This window comes from Symphalangus syndactylus, chromosome 13, assembly GCF_028878055.3.
Source record: "Symphalangus syndactylus isolate Jambi chromosome 13, NHGRI_mSymSyn1-v2.1_pri, whole genome shotgun sequence".
Taxonomy (NCBI): Eukaryota; Metazoa; Chordata; class Mammalia; order Primates; family Hylobatidae; genus Symphalangus; species Symphalangus syndactylus.
Window position 1 is genome coordinate 61,549,115 of NC_072435.2, and position 17,541 is coordinate 61,566,655.

The 17,541-nt window shown below is 42.4% G+C and overlaps 2 protein-coding genes across 2 annotated transcripts in view; one reads left to right on the forward strand and one right to left on the reverse strand.

Moving 5' to 3' along the window:
• The window catches only part of TMBIM4 (transmembrane BAX inhibitor motif containing 4), a 33,312-nt gene extending 28,681 nt beyond the window's left edge, over positions 1-4,631 (reverse strand). Inside the window, 1 exon segment of the mRNA XM_055240101.2 lies at positions 4,452-4,631. Within this exon segment, the coding sequence (XP_055096076.1) occupies positions 4,452-4,548 (97 nt within the window). The 5' untranslated portion in view covers positions 4,549-4,631.
• The window catches only part of IRAK3 (interleukin 1 receptor associated kinase 3), a 113,212-nt gene that overhangs the window by 31,369 nt on the left and 64,302 nt on the right, over positions 1-17,541 (forward strand). The window lies entirely within an intron of this gene.

A 17,541-nucleotide genomic window follows, 5' to 3' on the forward strand; every position in this document is an offset into this window, starting at 1 on the left:
GCAAATATTTTCTCCCAGTATGTAGTCTATCTTATTTTCTTGACTTTCTTCACTTTAAAATCAGGTTGTTTTTTGTTACTGAATGGTAGGATTTCCTTATGTATTCTGGATATTAGCCTCTTATAGGATATATGATTTGCAAATATTTTCACCCATTTTATGGGCCTTTTCACTCTGTTGAATGTGTACTGTGATACACAGAAGTTTTAAATTTTGATGTCATCCATCTATTTTTACTTTTGTTGCTTGTTTTTGGTGTCATGCCCAAGAAATCCATTGCCAAATCCAATGTCCTCCTATGTTTTTATCTAAGAATTTTATAGTTTTAGGTCTTACATTTAGGACTTCGATCTTTTTTGAAGTAATTTTTGTATACAGTGTAAGGTAAACATCTAATTTCATTCTTTTGAATGTGGATATTCAATTTTCCCAACACCATTTGTTGAAGAGACTGCCCTTTTCTCATTTGATTGGCTGGGCACAGTGGCTTATGCCTGTAATCCCGGTACTTTGGGAGGCCAAGGTGGGTGGATCACTTGAGCCCACAAGTTTGAGACCAGCCTGACTAACATGACAAAACCTGTCTCTTCTAAAAATATAAAAAATTAGTTAGGCATGGTGGCATGTGCCTGTAGTTCCAGCTACTCAGGAGGCTGAGGTGGGAGGATCACTTGAGCCTGGGACATTGAGGCTGCAGTGAGTTGTGATTGTACCACTGCACTCCAGTCTGAGAGACAGTGATACTTTGTCTCAAAAAAAAAAGAAAAAGAAAAAGGAAGAAGAAACACAAATTGTATATGTATATGTATATGAAAAGATGCTCAACATTATAAGTCATTAGAGAATTACAAGTTAAAGCAACTTGTAATTACACGTTAAAGCAACTTGTAAAGATGCCACTATACACCTATTTAAATGGTCAAAATCTAAAACATTGACATCATCAAATGCTGACGAGTATGTGGAACCACCAAGAACTCTCATTCATTGCTGGTGGAAGTGCAAAATAGTACAGCCACTTTGTAAGACAGCTTGGTGATGTCTTATGAAACTAAACATTCTCTTACTCTACAACACAGCAATTGTGCTGCTTGGTATTTACTCAAATTAGTTGAAAACTTATGTGTACACAAAAACCTGCACATGGATGTTTACACAGCAGCTTTATTGACAAAACTTGGAAGCAGCCAAGATTTCCTTCAGTAGGTGAATGAATAAACTGTAATACATCCAAACAATGGAATAGTATTCAGCACTAAAGAAAAATGAGCTATCAAGCCATGCAAAGACATGTAGAAAAACTTAAACGCATATTATAAGTGAAAAAGGCCAATTTGAAAGGTTACATGATGATTCCAACTATACAGCATTTGGGAAAAGACAAAACTATGGAGACAATAAAAGATCAGCAGGAAGGGAGGGATGAACAGGCAGAGCACAGAGGAAGGCAGTGAAACTATTCTGTATGATACTATAATGGTGGATACATGTCATTAAACATTTGTCAAACTCATAGAATATACAACACTAAGAGCGAACCTTAACGTAAACCTTGGTCTTGGGTGATAATGAGGTGTCAGTCTAGGTTCACTGATTGTAACAAACATACCACTCTGGTACAGAACGTTATTAGTGCAAGAGGCTTGGGGAAAAGCAGAAAGGGTATATAAGAACTCTGTTCTTTCTGCTAAATTTTGCTATGAACCTAAAATTGCTTGTAAAAAATTAACTGGGCAGGTCGGGCACGGTGGCTCATGCTTGTAATCCCAGCACTTTGGGAGGCCGAGGTGGGCGGATCACAATGTCAGGAGATCGAGACCACGGTGAAACCCCGTCTCTACTAAAAAAAAAATACAAAAAATTAGCCGGGCGTGGTGGCGGGCGCCTGTAGTCCCAGCTACTCGGAGAGGCTGAGGCAGGAGAATGGCGTGAACCCGGGAGGTGGAGCTTGCAGTGAGCCGAGATTGCGCCACTGCACTCCAGCCTGGGCGACACAGCGAGACTCCGTCTCAAAAAAAAAAAAAAAAAAATTAACTGGGCAAAGGACTTGAATAACATTTCTCCAAGGAAAATGTATAAATGCCCCACATGCATATTTTAAAAATGTGCAACATCATTAAATCATTAAAGAAATGCAAATCAAAACCAAAAGGACATACCACCTCACACTCATTTGATGGCTATTTTCATTTTAAAAAAGAAAAGAACGGAATGTGTTGGCAAGGATGTAGAAAAAGGTGAACCCTTGTGCACTGTTGCTGAGAATGTAAAATGATGTAGCCCCTATCAAAAACAGTATGGCAGTTCTTTAAATAATTAAAAATAGAACTACCACACAATCCAGCGATTCCACTTCTGGGTATATATTCAAAAGAAAGCACGGTCTTGAAGAGGTATGTGCACACCTATATTCATGACAGCACTAGTCAAGAGGCAGAAGCAACACAAATGTCCATCAATGGATGAATAAACAAAATTTGGTATATACATACAAAGTAATACTATTGTCTTAAAAAGGAAATTCTGCAGCCAGGTGCAGTGGCTCATGCCTGTAATCCCAGCACTTTGGGAGGCTGAGGTGGGAGGATCGCTTGAGTCCAGGAGTTCAAGATCGGCCAGGGCAACATGGAGAAACCCGTCTCTACCAAAAATACAAAAAAATTAGCCAGGCATGGTGACCTGCATTTGTAATCCCAACTACTCGAGAGGCTGAGGCGGGAGGATCACCTGAGCCCAGAAGGTAGAGGCTGCAGTGAGCAGTGATCTCACCACTGCACTCCAGCCTGGATGGCAAAGTGAGACCCTGTCTCAAAAAAAAAAAAAAAAAAAAAGGAAATTCTGACATATGCCGCAACATGGATGTATTTGAAGACATTATGCTAATTGAAAAAAGCCAATCACAAAAAAACAAATACTGATTGTATCTAGAGTAGCCAAATTCACAGAGAGAGAAAGTGAAATGGTGGTTCTAGGGACTGGGGGAAGGAAGGAATCGGGAGTTAATAGGTATAGAGTTTCAGTTTTGCAAGATTAAAAAGTTCTGGATATTGGATGGTATATAAGTTTAGTCTAAAGCTATCCCTTTAGATATTTTAAGTTCGGCCTAGGGGTTCTCGGTATATAGTGAACTATAACCTAACTGAATGTGTAAACAGGCTGTAACCTACTCTTGAATCAATCACTGAGTTTCAGCCAAAGACGGCCAAGTGTTCAAACCATGTTCAAATGGGCAAAAGCCAAGCTGTAACCAATCAACTGTTTCTGTACCTCACTTCTATTTTCTGTACCTCACTTTACTTTCTCTCTCCATAAATTTTCTCCCACCAAGCGGCAGGACTCGTCACTCTGAACCTCTTCTGGTTCCGGGACCTGCCCAATTCGCAAATCATTCTGTGCTCAAACTCCGTTAGATTTAATGTGTCTAAAGTTTTTCTTTTAACAGTGCATAACCATGTGAATAACTTAACACTGCTGAACTATACACTTAAAAATAGTTAAGACGGTAAATTTTACGTTATCTGTATTTTACCACAATTAATTTTTTTAAAAAAATGCGGAGTTCACTTGCTAAAATAATTTCAAAATTCAATTCCAAAAATATAAATGCTAGGCACCAAGATTCCTGGTGCATCAGAACTATCTTCATCTTTCCTTTCCCAGAACAAGTTCTAGGCACTAAGATTCTTAGCACATCAGAGCTATCTTCATCTTTCCTTTTCCAGAACAAGTTCCAGCTGCCTAGACAGGCTGAAAGTCTGGGGCTGTTTCGGTGATCAAATGGCCAAACTAGAGCAGGCAATGGATTCCACGTAGATGAAGCTGAGCATTTTAAATTCAAAAATTTCTGCCCACTGGCTACTACGTAATAATTTAAAACACCATTTAGACTGACTTAGGAAGCTTCTGTGTTGAGCAACTTCCTCAATAATACTCAAAGACCTGTTGCATTCTGGGCCCTGCGGAGAGGAAATAGTGCCGTCAGGGAGCTTCCAGCCTAGCACAGGACGGTAAATATAAGCCTGTAACGCGGCACCCCACAGAACAAAAGCATCAAGCCGTGGATTCCACTCGTGTGTACGTCACAGTGATCAACCGACTCATTTCCACCACGTTTCTTTTCACTTCAAGATGCCAAATTCAGGCTGCGCGGTTTCCATCCGTCCCTTCCTACACCACGGCGCGCGCTGGGGACCGGGGCACACTCAGGAGAGCCGCAAGCCTTCTGGGCCTGGCGCCCTCCCACACCCGCTAGGAGAGGAGGAAGCGCCTCCCCGACTCCCTGAGGAGGGCGCCAGTCCTCTGGTACCCGGAGAAGGAGGGCCGGGAGCTCAGCGAGCACTCCCTGTGAGTCCCAGGAGATGGCCGCTCTCCCTCTGGAGCCGGAAGTCGGCTTCTAGAGGCCGAGCAGTGCCGACGAGCTGCTGGGAGGCACTGGAGAGGGGACAACGTACCCATTCGGATGTGCACGCTGGCAGAAGCCACGCTGCTGCCATAGTTGAAGTCGTCCTCGATCGAGGAGCGAGGGTACTGGGGGTCGGGGTCAGCCATGATAGCAACAGCACCCCTACCGGTCCCGGCCGACTAACCGCAACCGCCTCCTACCCACTTCCGCGAAGAAGAGCCCAGCCCCAGCAAGCCGTGCGGCGTCGGCGGGCGAACCCCGAGCGAGTCGATTTTCTCGCTTCAAAAATTCCAGCTGGGCGGAGAAAGCGGGGATGACTCCGAGTTAGGATGGAAGAGAAAACGGTTTACATTCCCGGCGTCATCTGAAGTGAAACTTTTCTCAACACACTTTTTTTTTTTTTTTTTTGAGGTGGAGTTTCACTCTTGTTGCCCAGGCTGGAGTGCAATGGCACGATCTCGGCTCACCGCAACCTCCGCTTCCCGGGTTCAAGCGACTCTCCTGCCTCAGCCTCCCAAGTAGCTGGGATTACAGGCAAGTGCCACCATACCTGGCTGATTTTTTTGTATTTTTAGTAGAGACGGGGTTTCACCATGTTAGCCAGGATGGTTTCGATCTCCTGACCTCATGATCCACCCGCCTCGGCCTCCCAAAATGCTGAGATTACAGTCGTGAGCTACCGCGCCCAGCCTCAACACACTTTTTAAGCCCTCTCACCTGGAGAGTTGCTAAAGTGATAGAACCCATGTCCCAGTCACCCATCCACTCAACAAATACCCATCTCATTCATCCACTTTTTCAATAATCACACCGAGGATGCATTTTTACTTCTATTATTTTAAAATAATATCTACATTTATTGAGCACTTTCGATAAACCAGGCTTTCTGAATGAAGTAATATTTAATCCTGAAAGGCAAGTAGGAGCCAACCAGAGAAAGAGCAGTGATGTAGGCTGGGCCTCAAGGGACCAACGTCTGCAAAGAGGGAGACGGTGAAGCTCAGCTGGTGTAGGGGACAGGTGGCAAAGAATGAGGCTGGATAGATAAACAAAGGCCAGATCATCCTAGGCCAGAAGTAGAATACATTGAAGAGGGCCATTACTAAAGGCAGAGAAAAGGGGATAAAGTTGTATTACTCTAAGAGAGAGATGATGGTAGCAAATACAATGGATTAGAGTGAATATTCATGATATTGTTGTCATTCCAATATAAAGAGGTGTAGACATACCCAGAGTAGTGTCATCCTAGGGTCCCTTGGAATTGTTTTGATGAGTTTACTCTGATCTACCCACATTGCCCAGTCCTCACCTTAACCACAACACCCGAACACTTAGCAAGTGGAATTCAGAACAGTTGTGGAACAGTCTATTCTGAAACTAAATCCTTAAACTTGACGTTCTCAGAAGCCTTTGCCAAAAGAACTAAACTTACTTCCATAATAACAAGAAAAACAAAACAAAAAAAACACTTTATCTTTTATGATTTTACAAACATTTTACAAGTATATCATTTTAATTTGTTTTCGTTGGTTTGTTTTGAGATAGAGTCTCAGTCTGTCACCTAGGCTGGAGTGCAGTGGCGCTATCTCGGCTCACAGCAGCCTCGACCTCCTGAGGTCAGGTGACCACCCCCGGGTAATTTTTTTGTATTTTTTGTAGTGATGGAATTTCGCCATGTTGCCCATGCTGGTCTCGAACTTGGGCTCAAGTGGTCCCCCCACCTCGACCTCCCAAAGTGCTGAGATCACAGGCGTGAGCCACTGTGTCCGGCCCCTCATTTTAGTTTAGTTTGTTGAATGGATAGGTGAATGGGATATGGCCTCTATCACTTTAGTCACTCTCCAGGTGAGAGGACTTAAAAGGCTTGTTGAGAAAAATCTGAGAAAAGTTTTACTTCAGATGACACTGGGAATTAATCCGTTTTCTCTCCCATCCTAACCTGAAGCCATCCCCTCTTTCTCTGCCCTGCCATAATAATGGAATTTATTATAGAGGAAAAACTGGAGCTAAATTGGGAACCCACCTTTGTATTGACTAAAAACAGCATCAGCAAGGTTTGATCCTCTACCTCTTACCAGTTACAAAAAAAATAAATTCCAGATAGATCGTGGATCTAAATGTGAAAGGCAAAAACAATAAAACTTAAAGAAAATGATACAGGAGAATATGATTTGGAGGAAGGCAAAGGTTTCTGAAACCAGATACAAAATAGCACTTAACTTCAAAGGAAAAGATTGACAAATTAAATTATATTAAAATTAGGAATTTCTAGTAATCAAAATACACCATAAGAGAGTGAAAAGGAAGCCATAGAGTAGGGGAAGATATCTGCTATACATATAACCTACATAAGACTCCTTTTCAGAATATTAAAACAATTGTTACAAATCCAGACCAAAAAAAGACAGTCAATAGAAAAATAGACTAAAGACTGGAGGCCAGGCATGGTGGCTCATGCCTGTAATCCCAGCACCTTGGGAAGCTGAGGCGGGCAGATCACCTGAGGTCAGGAGTTCGAGACCAGCCTCAACGTGGAGAAATCCCGTCTCTACTAAAAATACAAAATTAGCCAGGCGTGGTGGTACCTGCCTGTAATCCCAGCTACTCGGGAGGCTGAGGCAGGAGAATTGCTTGAACCTGGGAGGCAGAGGTTGCCGTGAACCGAGATCGCGCCATTGCACTCTGGCCTGGGCAACAAGAGCGAAATTCCGTCTCAAAAAAAAAAAAAAGGAAAAAAAAAAAAAAAGACTGGAACAGGAACCTAACACACACACACACACACACACACACACACACAAAACCAAGTGGCTAATATATGAAAAATTGATCAGAGAAATGTAAATAAATGCCAAAATTAGATATCTCTAAGCACCCACCAAATGATTAAAATTAAGAGATTGATAATATCAAGTGTTGGCAAGACTGGATTATCTAGAACTCAAATAAGAGCTGACTTAAAAGGTGTGCAACCTATGCTATTGTACAGAGCGCTGGACTCCGAAGGACTCTGCACTTGGTTTAATACTCATCTGTCACCATTTGAAATACTTAATAATTTTGCCTTTGAACATGTGTTTTGTAAGTGAAGTCTGAAAGTACAATGGAACATGAACATGAATAGAAGAGGTATGCACAATGTCGATGTCCACTGTTTCCTGCCAATCATTTGCATTTAAGCATTTAGCATGCCCCATGAGCACAGAATTCTGTTAGACCTGCAATGTATGAGAGTTAAGCTAGACTCAAAGCTAGTAAAAGATAAGCATGTCACACCTGCGACTTAGTAAAGGGAAGAGAAGGCACTGACAGCCCCAAGAGGCCTAGCTTTCCTTACCGAGGAGAACTTACTTTGAATGCAGAAAGAAGGCAATGACGTTTTAAAAAACATGAATGACCAAGGAATCTCTTCACATCCTTTTTTTTTCTTAATAGGGTCTTGTTCTGTTGCCCAGGTTGGAGGGCAGTGGTGCAATCATAGCTCACTGCAAATTCCTGGGCTTAAGGGCTCACCCCATCTTAGCATCCTTAGTAGCTAAGACTACAGATGCATGCCACCATGCCCAACTAATTTTTTTTTTTTCCTGAGATGGAGTTTCCCTCTTGTCACCCAAACTAGAGTGCAATGGCGCAGGTCTCAGCTCACTGCAACCTCTGCCTCCCGGGTTCAAGCGATTCTCCTGCCTCAGCCTCCCAAGTAGCTGGGATTAAAGGCATCTGCCACCACTCCCGGCTAAGTTTTTTGTATTTTTTGTAGAGACGGGGTTTCACCATGTTGGCCAGGCTGGTCTCAAGCTCCTGACCTCAGGTGATCCGTCCACCTCGGCCTTCCAAGTGCTGGGATTACAGACGTGAGCCACCGTGCCCGGCCTTAGTTTTTTAAATTTTATGAGACAGGGTCTTGCTGTGTTTCCCAAGCTGGTCTTGAGCTCCTGGCCTCAAGCAATCCTCCAGCCTTGGCCTCCCAAAACTCTGGGATTACAGGCTGTCACATCCTTTTTTTTTTTTTTTTTTTTTGAGACAGAATCTCACTCTATTGCCGGGCTGGAGTGCAGTGGCGCGATCTCAGCTCACTGCAACCTGCACCTCCTGGGTTCAAGCGATTCCCCTGCCTCAGCCTCCCGAACAGCTGGGACTACAGGCACCTGCCACCATGCCCGGCTAATTTTTTTGTATTTTAGTAGAGACGGAGTTTCACCATATTGGCCAGATTGGTCTCGATCTCCTGACCTTGTGATCTGCCCGCCTCGGTTCCCAAAGTGCTGGGATTACAGGCGTGAGCCGCCGTGCCCGGCCCACATAGTTTTTTACTTGTGTTCTTTCCCTGTAAATGTCAACCACTTACACTCAAAAGACACAGAAGGAAAGGGAAAGATATGGCAATCATAGTTCCTTTTCTTTTCAGGCTATCCTTCACAATAAGCTGAAGGTAGAGAGTGTTGGTATAGTTTGCATGTATCAAGAAGTGAAATAAAAATAATTGATTTAGTTTTGTGTGAATTTTCCACAGTTCTTATAAGAATGAAATAAATATATACAAGCTATGAAATACAAATTGTGTCATTTTGGTGATTCCACATATGCATTAAACGCCCCTTTAAACTTGTATTTAAAACTATCATTGCAAAATCTAAATATCAATGGCAAAATTTGTGCTAATAATTTTAAATGATTTTTTATTTACTACATTAAATGGCAAATAAAAAACATCATGGCAAGTCAAGAGATTGCAAAAGAAATGAAAAAGCTTTAATATTTACGTATCTTTAATAGGGCTTTTTCCTGCTTTTTGAACAAGAGGTCCAACATTTTTACTTCTTGCTAGGCCCCACAAATTATGTAGGTGAAGCAATTCCTTTGGAAAATTGGCAGTATCCACCAAAGTTGAACATACACTGCAAGTTCTATGACTTGGCAGTTCTACTCCTAAGTAGAGTATGTGTCCAATAGAAATGCATGCACATGTTTACAAAAGACATAACCAAGAATATACATAGCCACGTTATTCTTAATAGCTAAAAACTAGAAACAACTCAAATTGTCCACTATTGGAAAAAATGAATAAATTATAATATATTCATATAATCACATGCTTTATACAATTAAAATGAACAAATTGACATGTTCATGGATGTAGCTTACAAACATAATGCTAAGCAAAAGAAATCAAACGCAAAGAATATATAGAATAACATAAAGAATAATGTAAAGCTGAAAGGCAAACAAAAGTAATCTATGGTCTTACGTATCAGGAAATTGTTTATCTTTGGGGAGGAGGAAGGCATAATCATCGGGAGGAGGTACTTAGAAGGAATTCCAGGATTTCAGTAATGTTCTGTTTCCTGGCTGCTTACATAACGTTCATTTCTTGATAATGAGGCAAGCTATTTATACTTAGGATTTGTGTATATTTTATACTTAAATTTGTATATTATACTTAAATTTTAAAAACTGTCGGCCGGGCGCAGTGGCTCAAGCCTGTAATCCCAGCACTTTGGGAGGCCGAGGCGGGCGGATCACAAGGTCAGGAGATCGAGATCGAGACCATCCTGGCTAACATGGTGAAACCCCGTCTCTACTAAAAATACAAAAAAATTAGCCAGGGTTGGTGGCGGGTGCCTGTAATCCCAGCTACTTGGGAGGCTGAGGCAAGAGAATGGCGTGAGCTGGGGAAGCAGAGCTTGCAGTGAGCTGAGATGGCGCCACTGAACTCCAGCCTGGGCGACAGAGCAAGACTCTGTCTCAAAAAAAAAAAAAAAAAAAAAAGAAAAAAAGAAAAAAAATCTTTAGCTAATATTGAAATTATAAAATTCCCTTGGCTGAAAGTTATTCAAACATAAAAATCAGACTTTTAAAGGTCAGTGGTGACTAGGCAAAAGTTATAGCAACATACCCTAAACTGAAGAATGCCATGAAAATGATTTAGAAAGAAAACAATCAAGTGGGATTAATCACAAAGTGTTGGAAGAAATTATTTTTTAGAGTTGAGGATTTTCTAATCACAGAGATGATACATAATAACTGTAGAAAGTTTTGAAAACACAAAAAGCTCAAGTAAGAAAATGAAGTACCGAATACTCTTTTCCTCCATCAATCCTAAGAGGATAATTGTTAAAATTTTAGTATATATCATGCTGTGACATAATTGATTTTTAGAAAAATGTTTTTCATGTATTAAATGGGAAAAGATCGAGTTATAAGAGAACAGAAACTGAATGTTATTTTAAAATATTATATATTATCTGTGGATATAATATGTAAATACGTATATACACGCACATGCATATAGAACTGGAGGACTAATGAGCACATGTTATTTTCTTTTCCTTCTTTCTTTTTTTTTTTTTAAACAAGGTCTCTCTCTGTTACCCAAGCTGGAGTGCAGTGGCATGATCACAGCTCACTGCAGCCTCAACCTCCTGGGCTTAAGCAATCCTCCCCCCTTAACCACTGAAGTAGCTGGGACTACAGGCACACACCATCATGCCCAGCCAATTTTTGTATTTTTTTTTTTTTGTAGAGGCGGCGTTTCTCCATGTTGCCCAGGCTGGTCACGAACTCCTGTGCTCAAGTGATCCTCCTGGCTTAGCCTCCCAAATTGCTGGGATTAGAGATGTGAGCCATGGCTCCTGGCTACAGGTTATTTTCATGAGGTCATTGTGATGAAAGCCTAAGAAACATTCAACTTCATTTTTTAAATTACCAAGTGGCCAGGTGCAGTGGTTTATGCCTATAATCTCAGCACTTTGTGAGGCTAAGGTGGAAGGATCACTTGAGCCCAGGAGTTTGAGACCAGCTTGAGCAACATAGCAAGACCCCCATCTCTACCAAAAAAATAAATTTAAATAAAGTAAAATAACCAAGCAATGTGTACCACAAATGTCTTCACCCCATTCCCGATCTCTATCCCTGAACCCCAGTGTATATATAACTCTCTAAGGTAAGGTCGTAAGTTATAGGTAAGTGATGGAGTTCAAATATGGGATAGGTTCTTGATCTTTGTTTTGAAATTACTTCCCAAACCAGAAATATCCTCGGTCCCACAAGCTTGAGAGTCTTTTGAACATCCATGCCTAAGCGTGGCTGTATAAATAGCTACTACCAAGATACTTGTCTCATATATATTAAGAGCTGTTGTCTGCCTCGCCTCTTTTCTCCCTCACCTGTTTCCTGTTTCTAGATTTCTGAGGATTTGTGCCTGTGCTTAGCTGGGGCTTGGCCACTGATATTACTGCATATCTGTGCCACTGTCACCATGGCCTTCAGCGTTTCCGTGGCATCTCCATTTGTTAGTCTTTGCAGTTCACTGCTCTCTTCTTTCCAGCTGGGATGAAAATACTTTATTCTTCTGGTATCCAAAACTTGGGGGCAGGGGGATGTTGGAGAGGATCCCACAGCAAAGGGCTGTGTCACATAGTAGAACAGTTTTGTGACTTAACCATAGTCCTCTGTTTTCTGGATAATATGTATGCTGGCATTGGGAAGGTAGGATGGGGTTGAAGTGTCTGGGTCTACATGGGTTCTAGTCCAGTTTCATGAACTTCTAGGACTGCAGACTGCTTCTGCCCATGCTGCCAGAATCATTCTTTCCCAACATTTATTTTATCTCAGGGTCTCAGGTGCCTCTCTCTGCAATCTGGTTTTCATATACATCTCACATCCCACCAGATATAGTGTATACATTTGAACTCCAGGTTTAGACAGGGATTAGTTTTCTTCCCATAGGTTTTATAGGCGCTCAACAAACCAGAGAGTATTACCATCCTACCAAGTGCCCACTTAGTGCGTCAGCTAGGATGCGTTTGGCTTCAAATCACAAGATTCCTGGCTTAAAAAGGAAATTTATCTCATATAGTTATAAGACCACAAGTCGGACAGGCTCCAGGCATAGAATGAATGAACTGCTCAATGACATTAGCAAGGACTTGGTTTTTCCTCTCACTAGGTTTTTCCTCTCATGATTCCCAGGGCTTGTTTCATTCTAATATTGATGTCCATGCAATTGCAAAATGGTTCCCAGCCATGACCAGAGCTGCTACATGTTCTTATTCTGATCCAGAGGAGAGCTATCTGAATGAAATATGATTCCCCAACTCATACATTATTGGACCAATTTCAGTCATGTCTCAGCCCCAATCTGAGTGCATGGACCATGGCAATTTTAATTATGGGGGTCTGAGTAGACCTTAGCCACGTGGGAAGAGCATACCAGGCAAGGGAGTGGCAAGTGCAAAGGCGCCAATGTGGGGCTCTCTCTTGTGTGTTCAAAGACCAGCAAGGAGATACTGTGGCTAAAGCAGAATGAACAGTGAACAAGGAAACAAAATCAGAGGGCAGAGCAGCAGAGTGGGAAGGGGAGAAAGAATGCAGATTATATAAAGAGTTTGACTTTTATTGACCGAAATTAGGAGCCATTGCTGGCTTCTGAACAAAGGAGAGACACAGTTAGATAGGATTTAAAAGAGTCAATCTCACTGCAGTGTTGGAAGCAAGAGTGGAAGCTATCTTTAGTTCAGAGGCTACTATAACAATCCAGACAATATTTGATGGTGTCTCAAACCAGAATGGCAGCAGTGGAGGTGAGGAAAATTGATTAGATTCTAGACACATTTTGAATAGCCTTGACAGGATTTGCTGGTAGATTGAACATGGGGTCACACTGGTAGCTGCGAATGAGTAGAGGAGTCAAGGATGTCTCTATAATTTTTAGTTCAAGCAACTGGAAGGGTGGACTTGCCAGGGGAGCATCGTTTGGGGTGTGTGTGTGTGTGTGTGTGTGTGTATTTGTGTGTGTGTGTGTTTTCAGACAGGGTCTCTGTCACCTAGGCTAGAGTGCAGCAGCACAATCATGGCTCACTGCAGCTTCAGCTTCCTGGGATCAAGTGATCCTCCCACCTCAGCTTCCCAGATAGCTGGGATTACAGGTGCGCAACACCACATCCAGCTACCTGGACTAAAAACATAAATTTGGTAGTCTGTGGTATACAGATGTATATAGATGGTACCTAAAGCCTTGAAACTGATTAAGATCAGCAAGGCAGTGGGTGTAGATAGAGAAGAACCATGGATTGAGTCCTGGGGTGCTCTAACATTTAGAGTTCAGGGAGAAGAGGAGGAACAGCAAAGGAAGCTGTGGGGTGATCAATGAGGTAAGTGAAAAATATGAGAGAATGTGGTGTCCTAGAAGTCAAATGAAGAAAGTTTCCAAGAAGGAGGGGGTGATCAACTGTATCAAAACTACCAATAGGTCAAGTAAGTGAGGACTGAAAATTAATTATTTTACTTAGCAATGATGTGGACATGTGTGACCCTGAAGAGAATAGTTTTAGTGGAGTAAGGTGGGAGGGGTGCTTCTAATTAGAGTTGGTTTAAGAGAAGATGGGAGGAGAACATTGGACACAGTGAGAATATTCAGCGTTACACTGCAAAGGGGAGCAAAGAATTGGGGCCAAAGACAGAAGAGGGAAGTGGCATCAAAAATTTTGGTTTGTTTTAAGTTGAAAGAAACAATATCATATTTGTATGCTGATGGAATTGAGGTGGTAAAGAGTGAAAAACTGATAATGTAACAGGGACCAGGGAAAGCAGGTGCCCTTGATGCCTTTGAATTGGTAATAGGGATAGGATCCAGTGCACAAATGAAGTATAATGATTTACATAGGAGCCTAGATAATTCATCCACAGAAAACAAGAAGAAAGAGTATGTTGGCACAGATGCTAGTAGATAGTTCGATGTGGTAGTGAGATTCCGTGGAAGTTTTTTTCCTGATGCATCAGTATTCTCAATAAATATTCTCAAGATAATTGGTGGAGGACAAGATGATGGGAGTTGAGAAAAAAGAAAGTATAGCATAGCTTTCAAGGAGACCAGAAGAATGCATGGGCTAAAGGTGCATAGTATGCTTGTCCAGTGGCATAAAGGACCCACTTGAGAGTCTTGGCCTTGATTTTTTTTTTTTTTTTTTTTTTTGAGACAGAGTCTCGCTCTGTCGCCCGGGCTGGAGTGCAGTGGCGCAATCTCGGCTCACTGCAAGCTCCGCCTCCCGGGTTCACGCCATTCTCCTGCCTCAGCCTCCGAGTAGCTGGGACTACAGGCGCCCGCCACCGCGCCCGGCTAATTTTTTGTATTTTTTAGTAGAGACGGGGTTTCACCGTGGTCTCGATCTCCTGACCTCGTGATCCGCCCGCCTCGGCCTCCCAAAGTGCTAGGATTACAAGCGTGAGCCACCGCGCCCGGCCGTTGATTTTAAATTGAGTTCAATTAACAGGATTTTGGTTTTCCACCCTGTTCCCCAGCTACACTCAGGTGCATGGGTGCAGAGCCAACTTAGAAAATTGGATTTAATCAGGATTGCAAACTTGCCAAGAGAGCTCAACAAAGTGAGAGAGGAGCAAGGGAATGTAGAGCATATGCAAAGGAGTGAGTAAAATAATTGACCACAGACTTCATGGATAAGCAGAAAAGTGAGGACGTCAAGAGGGTGGAGCCAGAAAAGAGGCAGCAAGATTTTGGATTGGATATCTGGTGAAGGGAAAGGATTGTTGGGGTCAGAGTACTAGAGGGAATGTGCTAGAAAGACAGGAGGTATGATCAGAGAGTGGATTCATGAAAGAAATTATAGATAGGATGCAGCTCTTGATAATGACAAATTCTAGGGGACACTCATGGGAGTGAGTGGCTGAAATGGAGCATTGGGTGGAGTACAATGTCACCAGAGAAGAGGAGTCAAGGAAATGAGAGGCCAGGGCATTGGAAAGATCACCATCTATTCTACATATGTATATATGTGTGTGTGTGTGTGTGTGTGTGTGTGTGTGTGTATTTTTTAATTTTGTTTCATCAACTTTTAAGTTCCAGGGTACATGTGCAGGATGTGCAGTTTGTTACATAGGTAAACATGTGCCATTGTGGTTTGCTGCACAGATGATCCCACCACCTAGGTATTAAGCCAGCATCTATTAGCTATTCCTTCTGATTCACTGCCTCCCCCTACCCCCTCCCCTGACAGGCCCCAGTATGCATTGTTCCCCACCAAGTGTCCATGTGTTCTCATGGTTCAGCTCCCACTTATAAGTGAGAACATGCAGTGTCTGATTTTCTGTTCCTGTGTTAGTTTGCTGAGGATAATGGCCTCCAGCTCCATCCTTGTCCCTGCAAAGGACATGATCTCATTCCTTTTTATGGCTGCATAGTATTCCATGGTGTATAGGTATCACTTTTTCTTTATCCAGTCTATCATTGATGGGCATTTGGCTCGATTCCATGTCTTTGCTATTGTGAATACTTATTCTACATATATTTTAAATCACTGAGAACTAAGACAGGAGTAGTACTGGAGAGAGCAACAATGAGCCAGGAGCTAGAGAGTCTAAAAATGAGGAGAAGGAATTGGAGTCTGGGAGATCAGCAGTTGATAGCAACCATGATGATATAACCTGATGATATAAAAATCAAAACTCAAGACACTTTTAGGACTAGGGAGGGAACATGGTCTGAGAACAACTGCCAACACTGAAAATACAGGAAATTTCACATAGTCTAGCTTTCACTTAGGATCCTTGCTTCCTGGTAAATTACAAGATCTGGCAAAGCAGGCCTTTCTGATTGCTTCCCTCATCTGCAGTGATTTCCTGGTTTCTCTGAGTGAGTTTGCCTCCCCTGTAGTAGCAATTCAAAAGCTACCAAATAATTAATGGCCTTTTGCCCCTATTGCTCAGCATGTTCAGATAGTCCCTTTAAGAGATGTAGAGAGGGCCCGGTGTGGTGGCTCATGCCTGTAATCCCAGAACCTTGCGAGGCCTAGGGAGGTGGATCACTTGAGCCCAGGAGTTTGAGACCAGATTGAGCAACATGGCAAAAACCCCATCTCTACAAAAAATACAAAGGTTAGCCAGGCATGGTGGCATGCACCTGTAGTCCCAGCTGCACTGGAGGCTGAGGTGGGAGGATGGTTTGAGCCCAGGGGGTGGAGGTTGCGGTGAGCCAAAATCGTACCATTGCACCCCAACCTGGGAGATCAGAGTGAGTAAAAAAAAAAATAAGGAAGGAAGGAAGGAAGGAAGGTGGGTGTACAGCGTGTACAGATTGACAATAAAACCTTGAACAATGGGATATCGAAATTCTTGCCCACACAGTATGGGATTTGCCAGTTTTTGGATACATTTTTATGGAGCATTTTCGCTGACAAAGACCATTCAGGTAGGAGCATGAAATGATAGTGTTTCATCACTCGTGATCTCTAGGAGAAGCTATTCCAAAGACTACAATCTGAGAGGTTTCAAAACACCTCTGGTGTTTTCACTTGATGGCCACTGCCCACTCTTCCAGTCACTAAGGCTGAGATTTTTCTCGCCACTTTCAAAACAACTTTTTGTCACTGGTAACATGCCTTATGTGACCTAGAAGATTTCGAAACAACAATTTTACTTAAACTCCGTGAAGATTTCAAAACAATAATTTTACTTAAACTCCATGTTGAAGGCAAAAAGGAAGATTGTGTGAAGCACTTTGAGGAAGGAAAAAATGATGGAACGATATTTCATCAAGGAAGCCCATGAGGAAGAGAATTTCTTAAAACCAAGTAGGTGTATGGAGGAGGGGCCGCCTCGTGAAGAAAACGAACATAATTTTACTCTGATTTGGTGTTTCTTCTGTTTTTCTGTTGTTGGTATCTACATTCATCTTTTCCAATAATAATCCCATATATGCACATTTTTATCTGTTTAAATTCAGTGAAAGTTGGGAGGAAAATGTGTCAAAACTTTTAGAGTGTGATGGGCTGAGTGGGGTTGTGAATGATCTTCGTTTTTCAGTTTTTTTTCTGGGTTTTCCAAGTGTTCCTCAATGAACATGGATAGCTTTTCTGACAGGATAAAAAAGAGGCAGTCTGGGGACAGTGGCTAACACCCCGAATCCCAGCACTTTAGGAAGCTGGAGGTGGAAGGATCGCTTGAGGCCAGGAGTTTGAAACCAGCCTGGGTAACATAACGATACTCCCTCTCTACGAAAAACGAAAAAAAAAAATAATTAGCCGGACGTGGTGGCGTGTGACTGTGGTCCCAGCTACTCGGGAGGCTGAGGTGGGAGGACTGCTTGAGCCCAATAGGCGGAGGCTCCGTGAGCTGAGATAGCGCCACTGCGC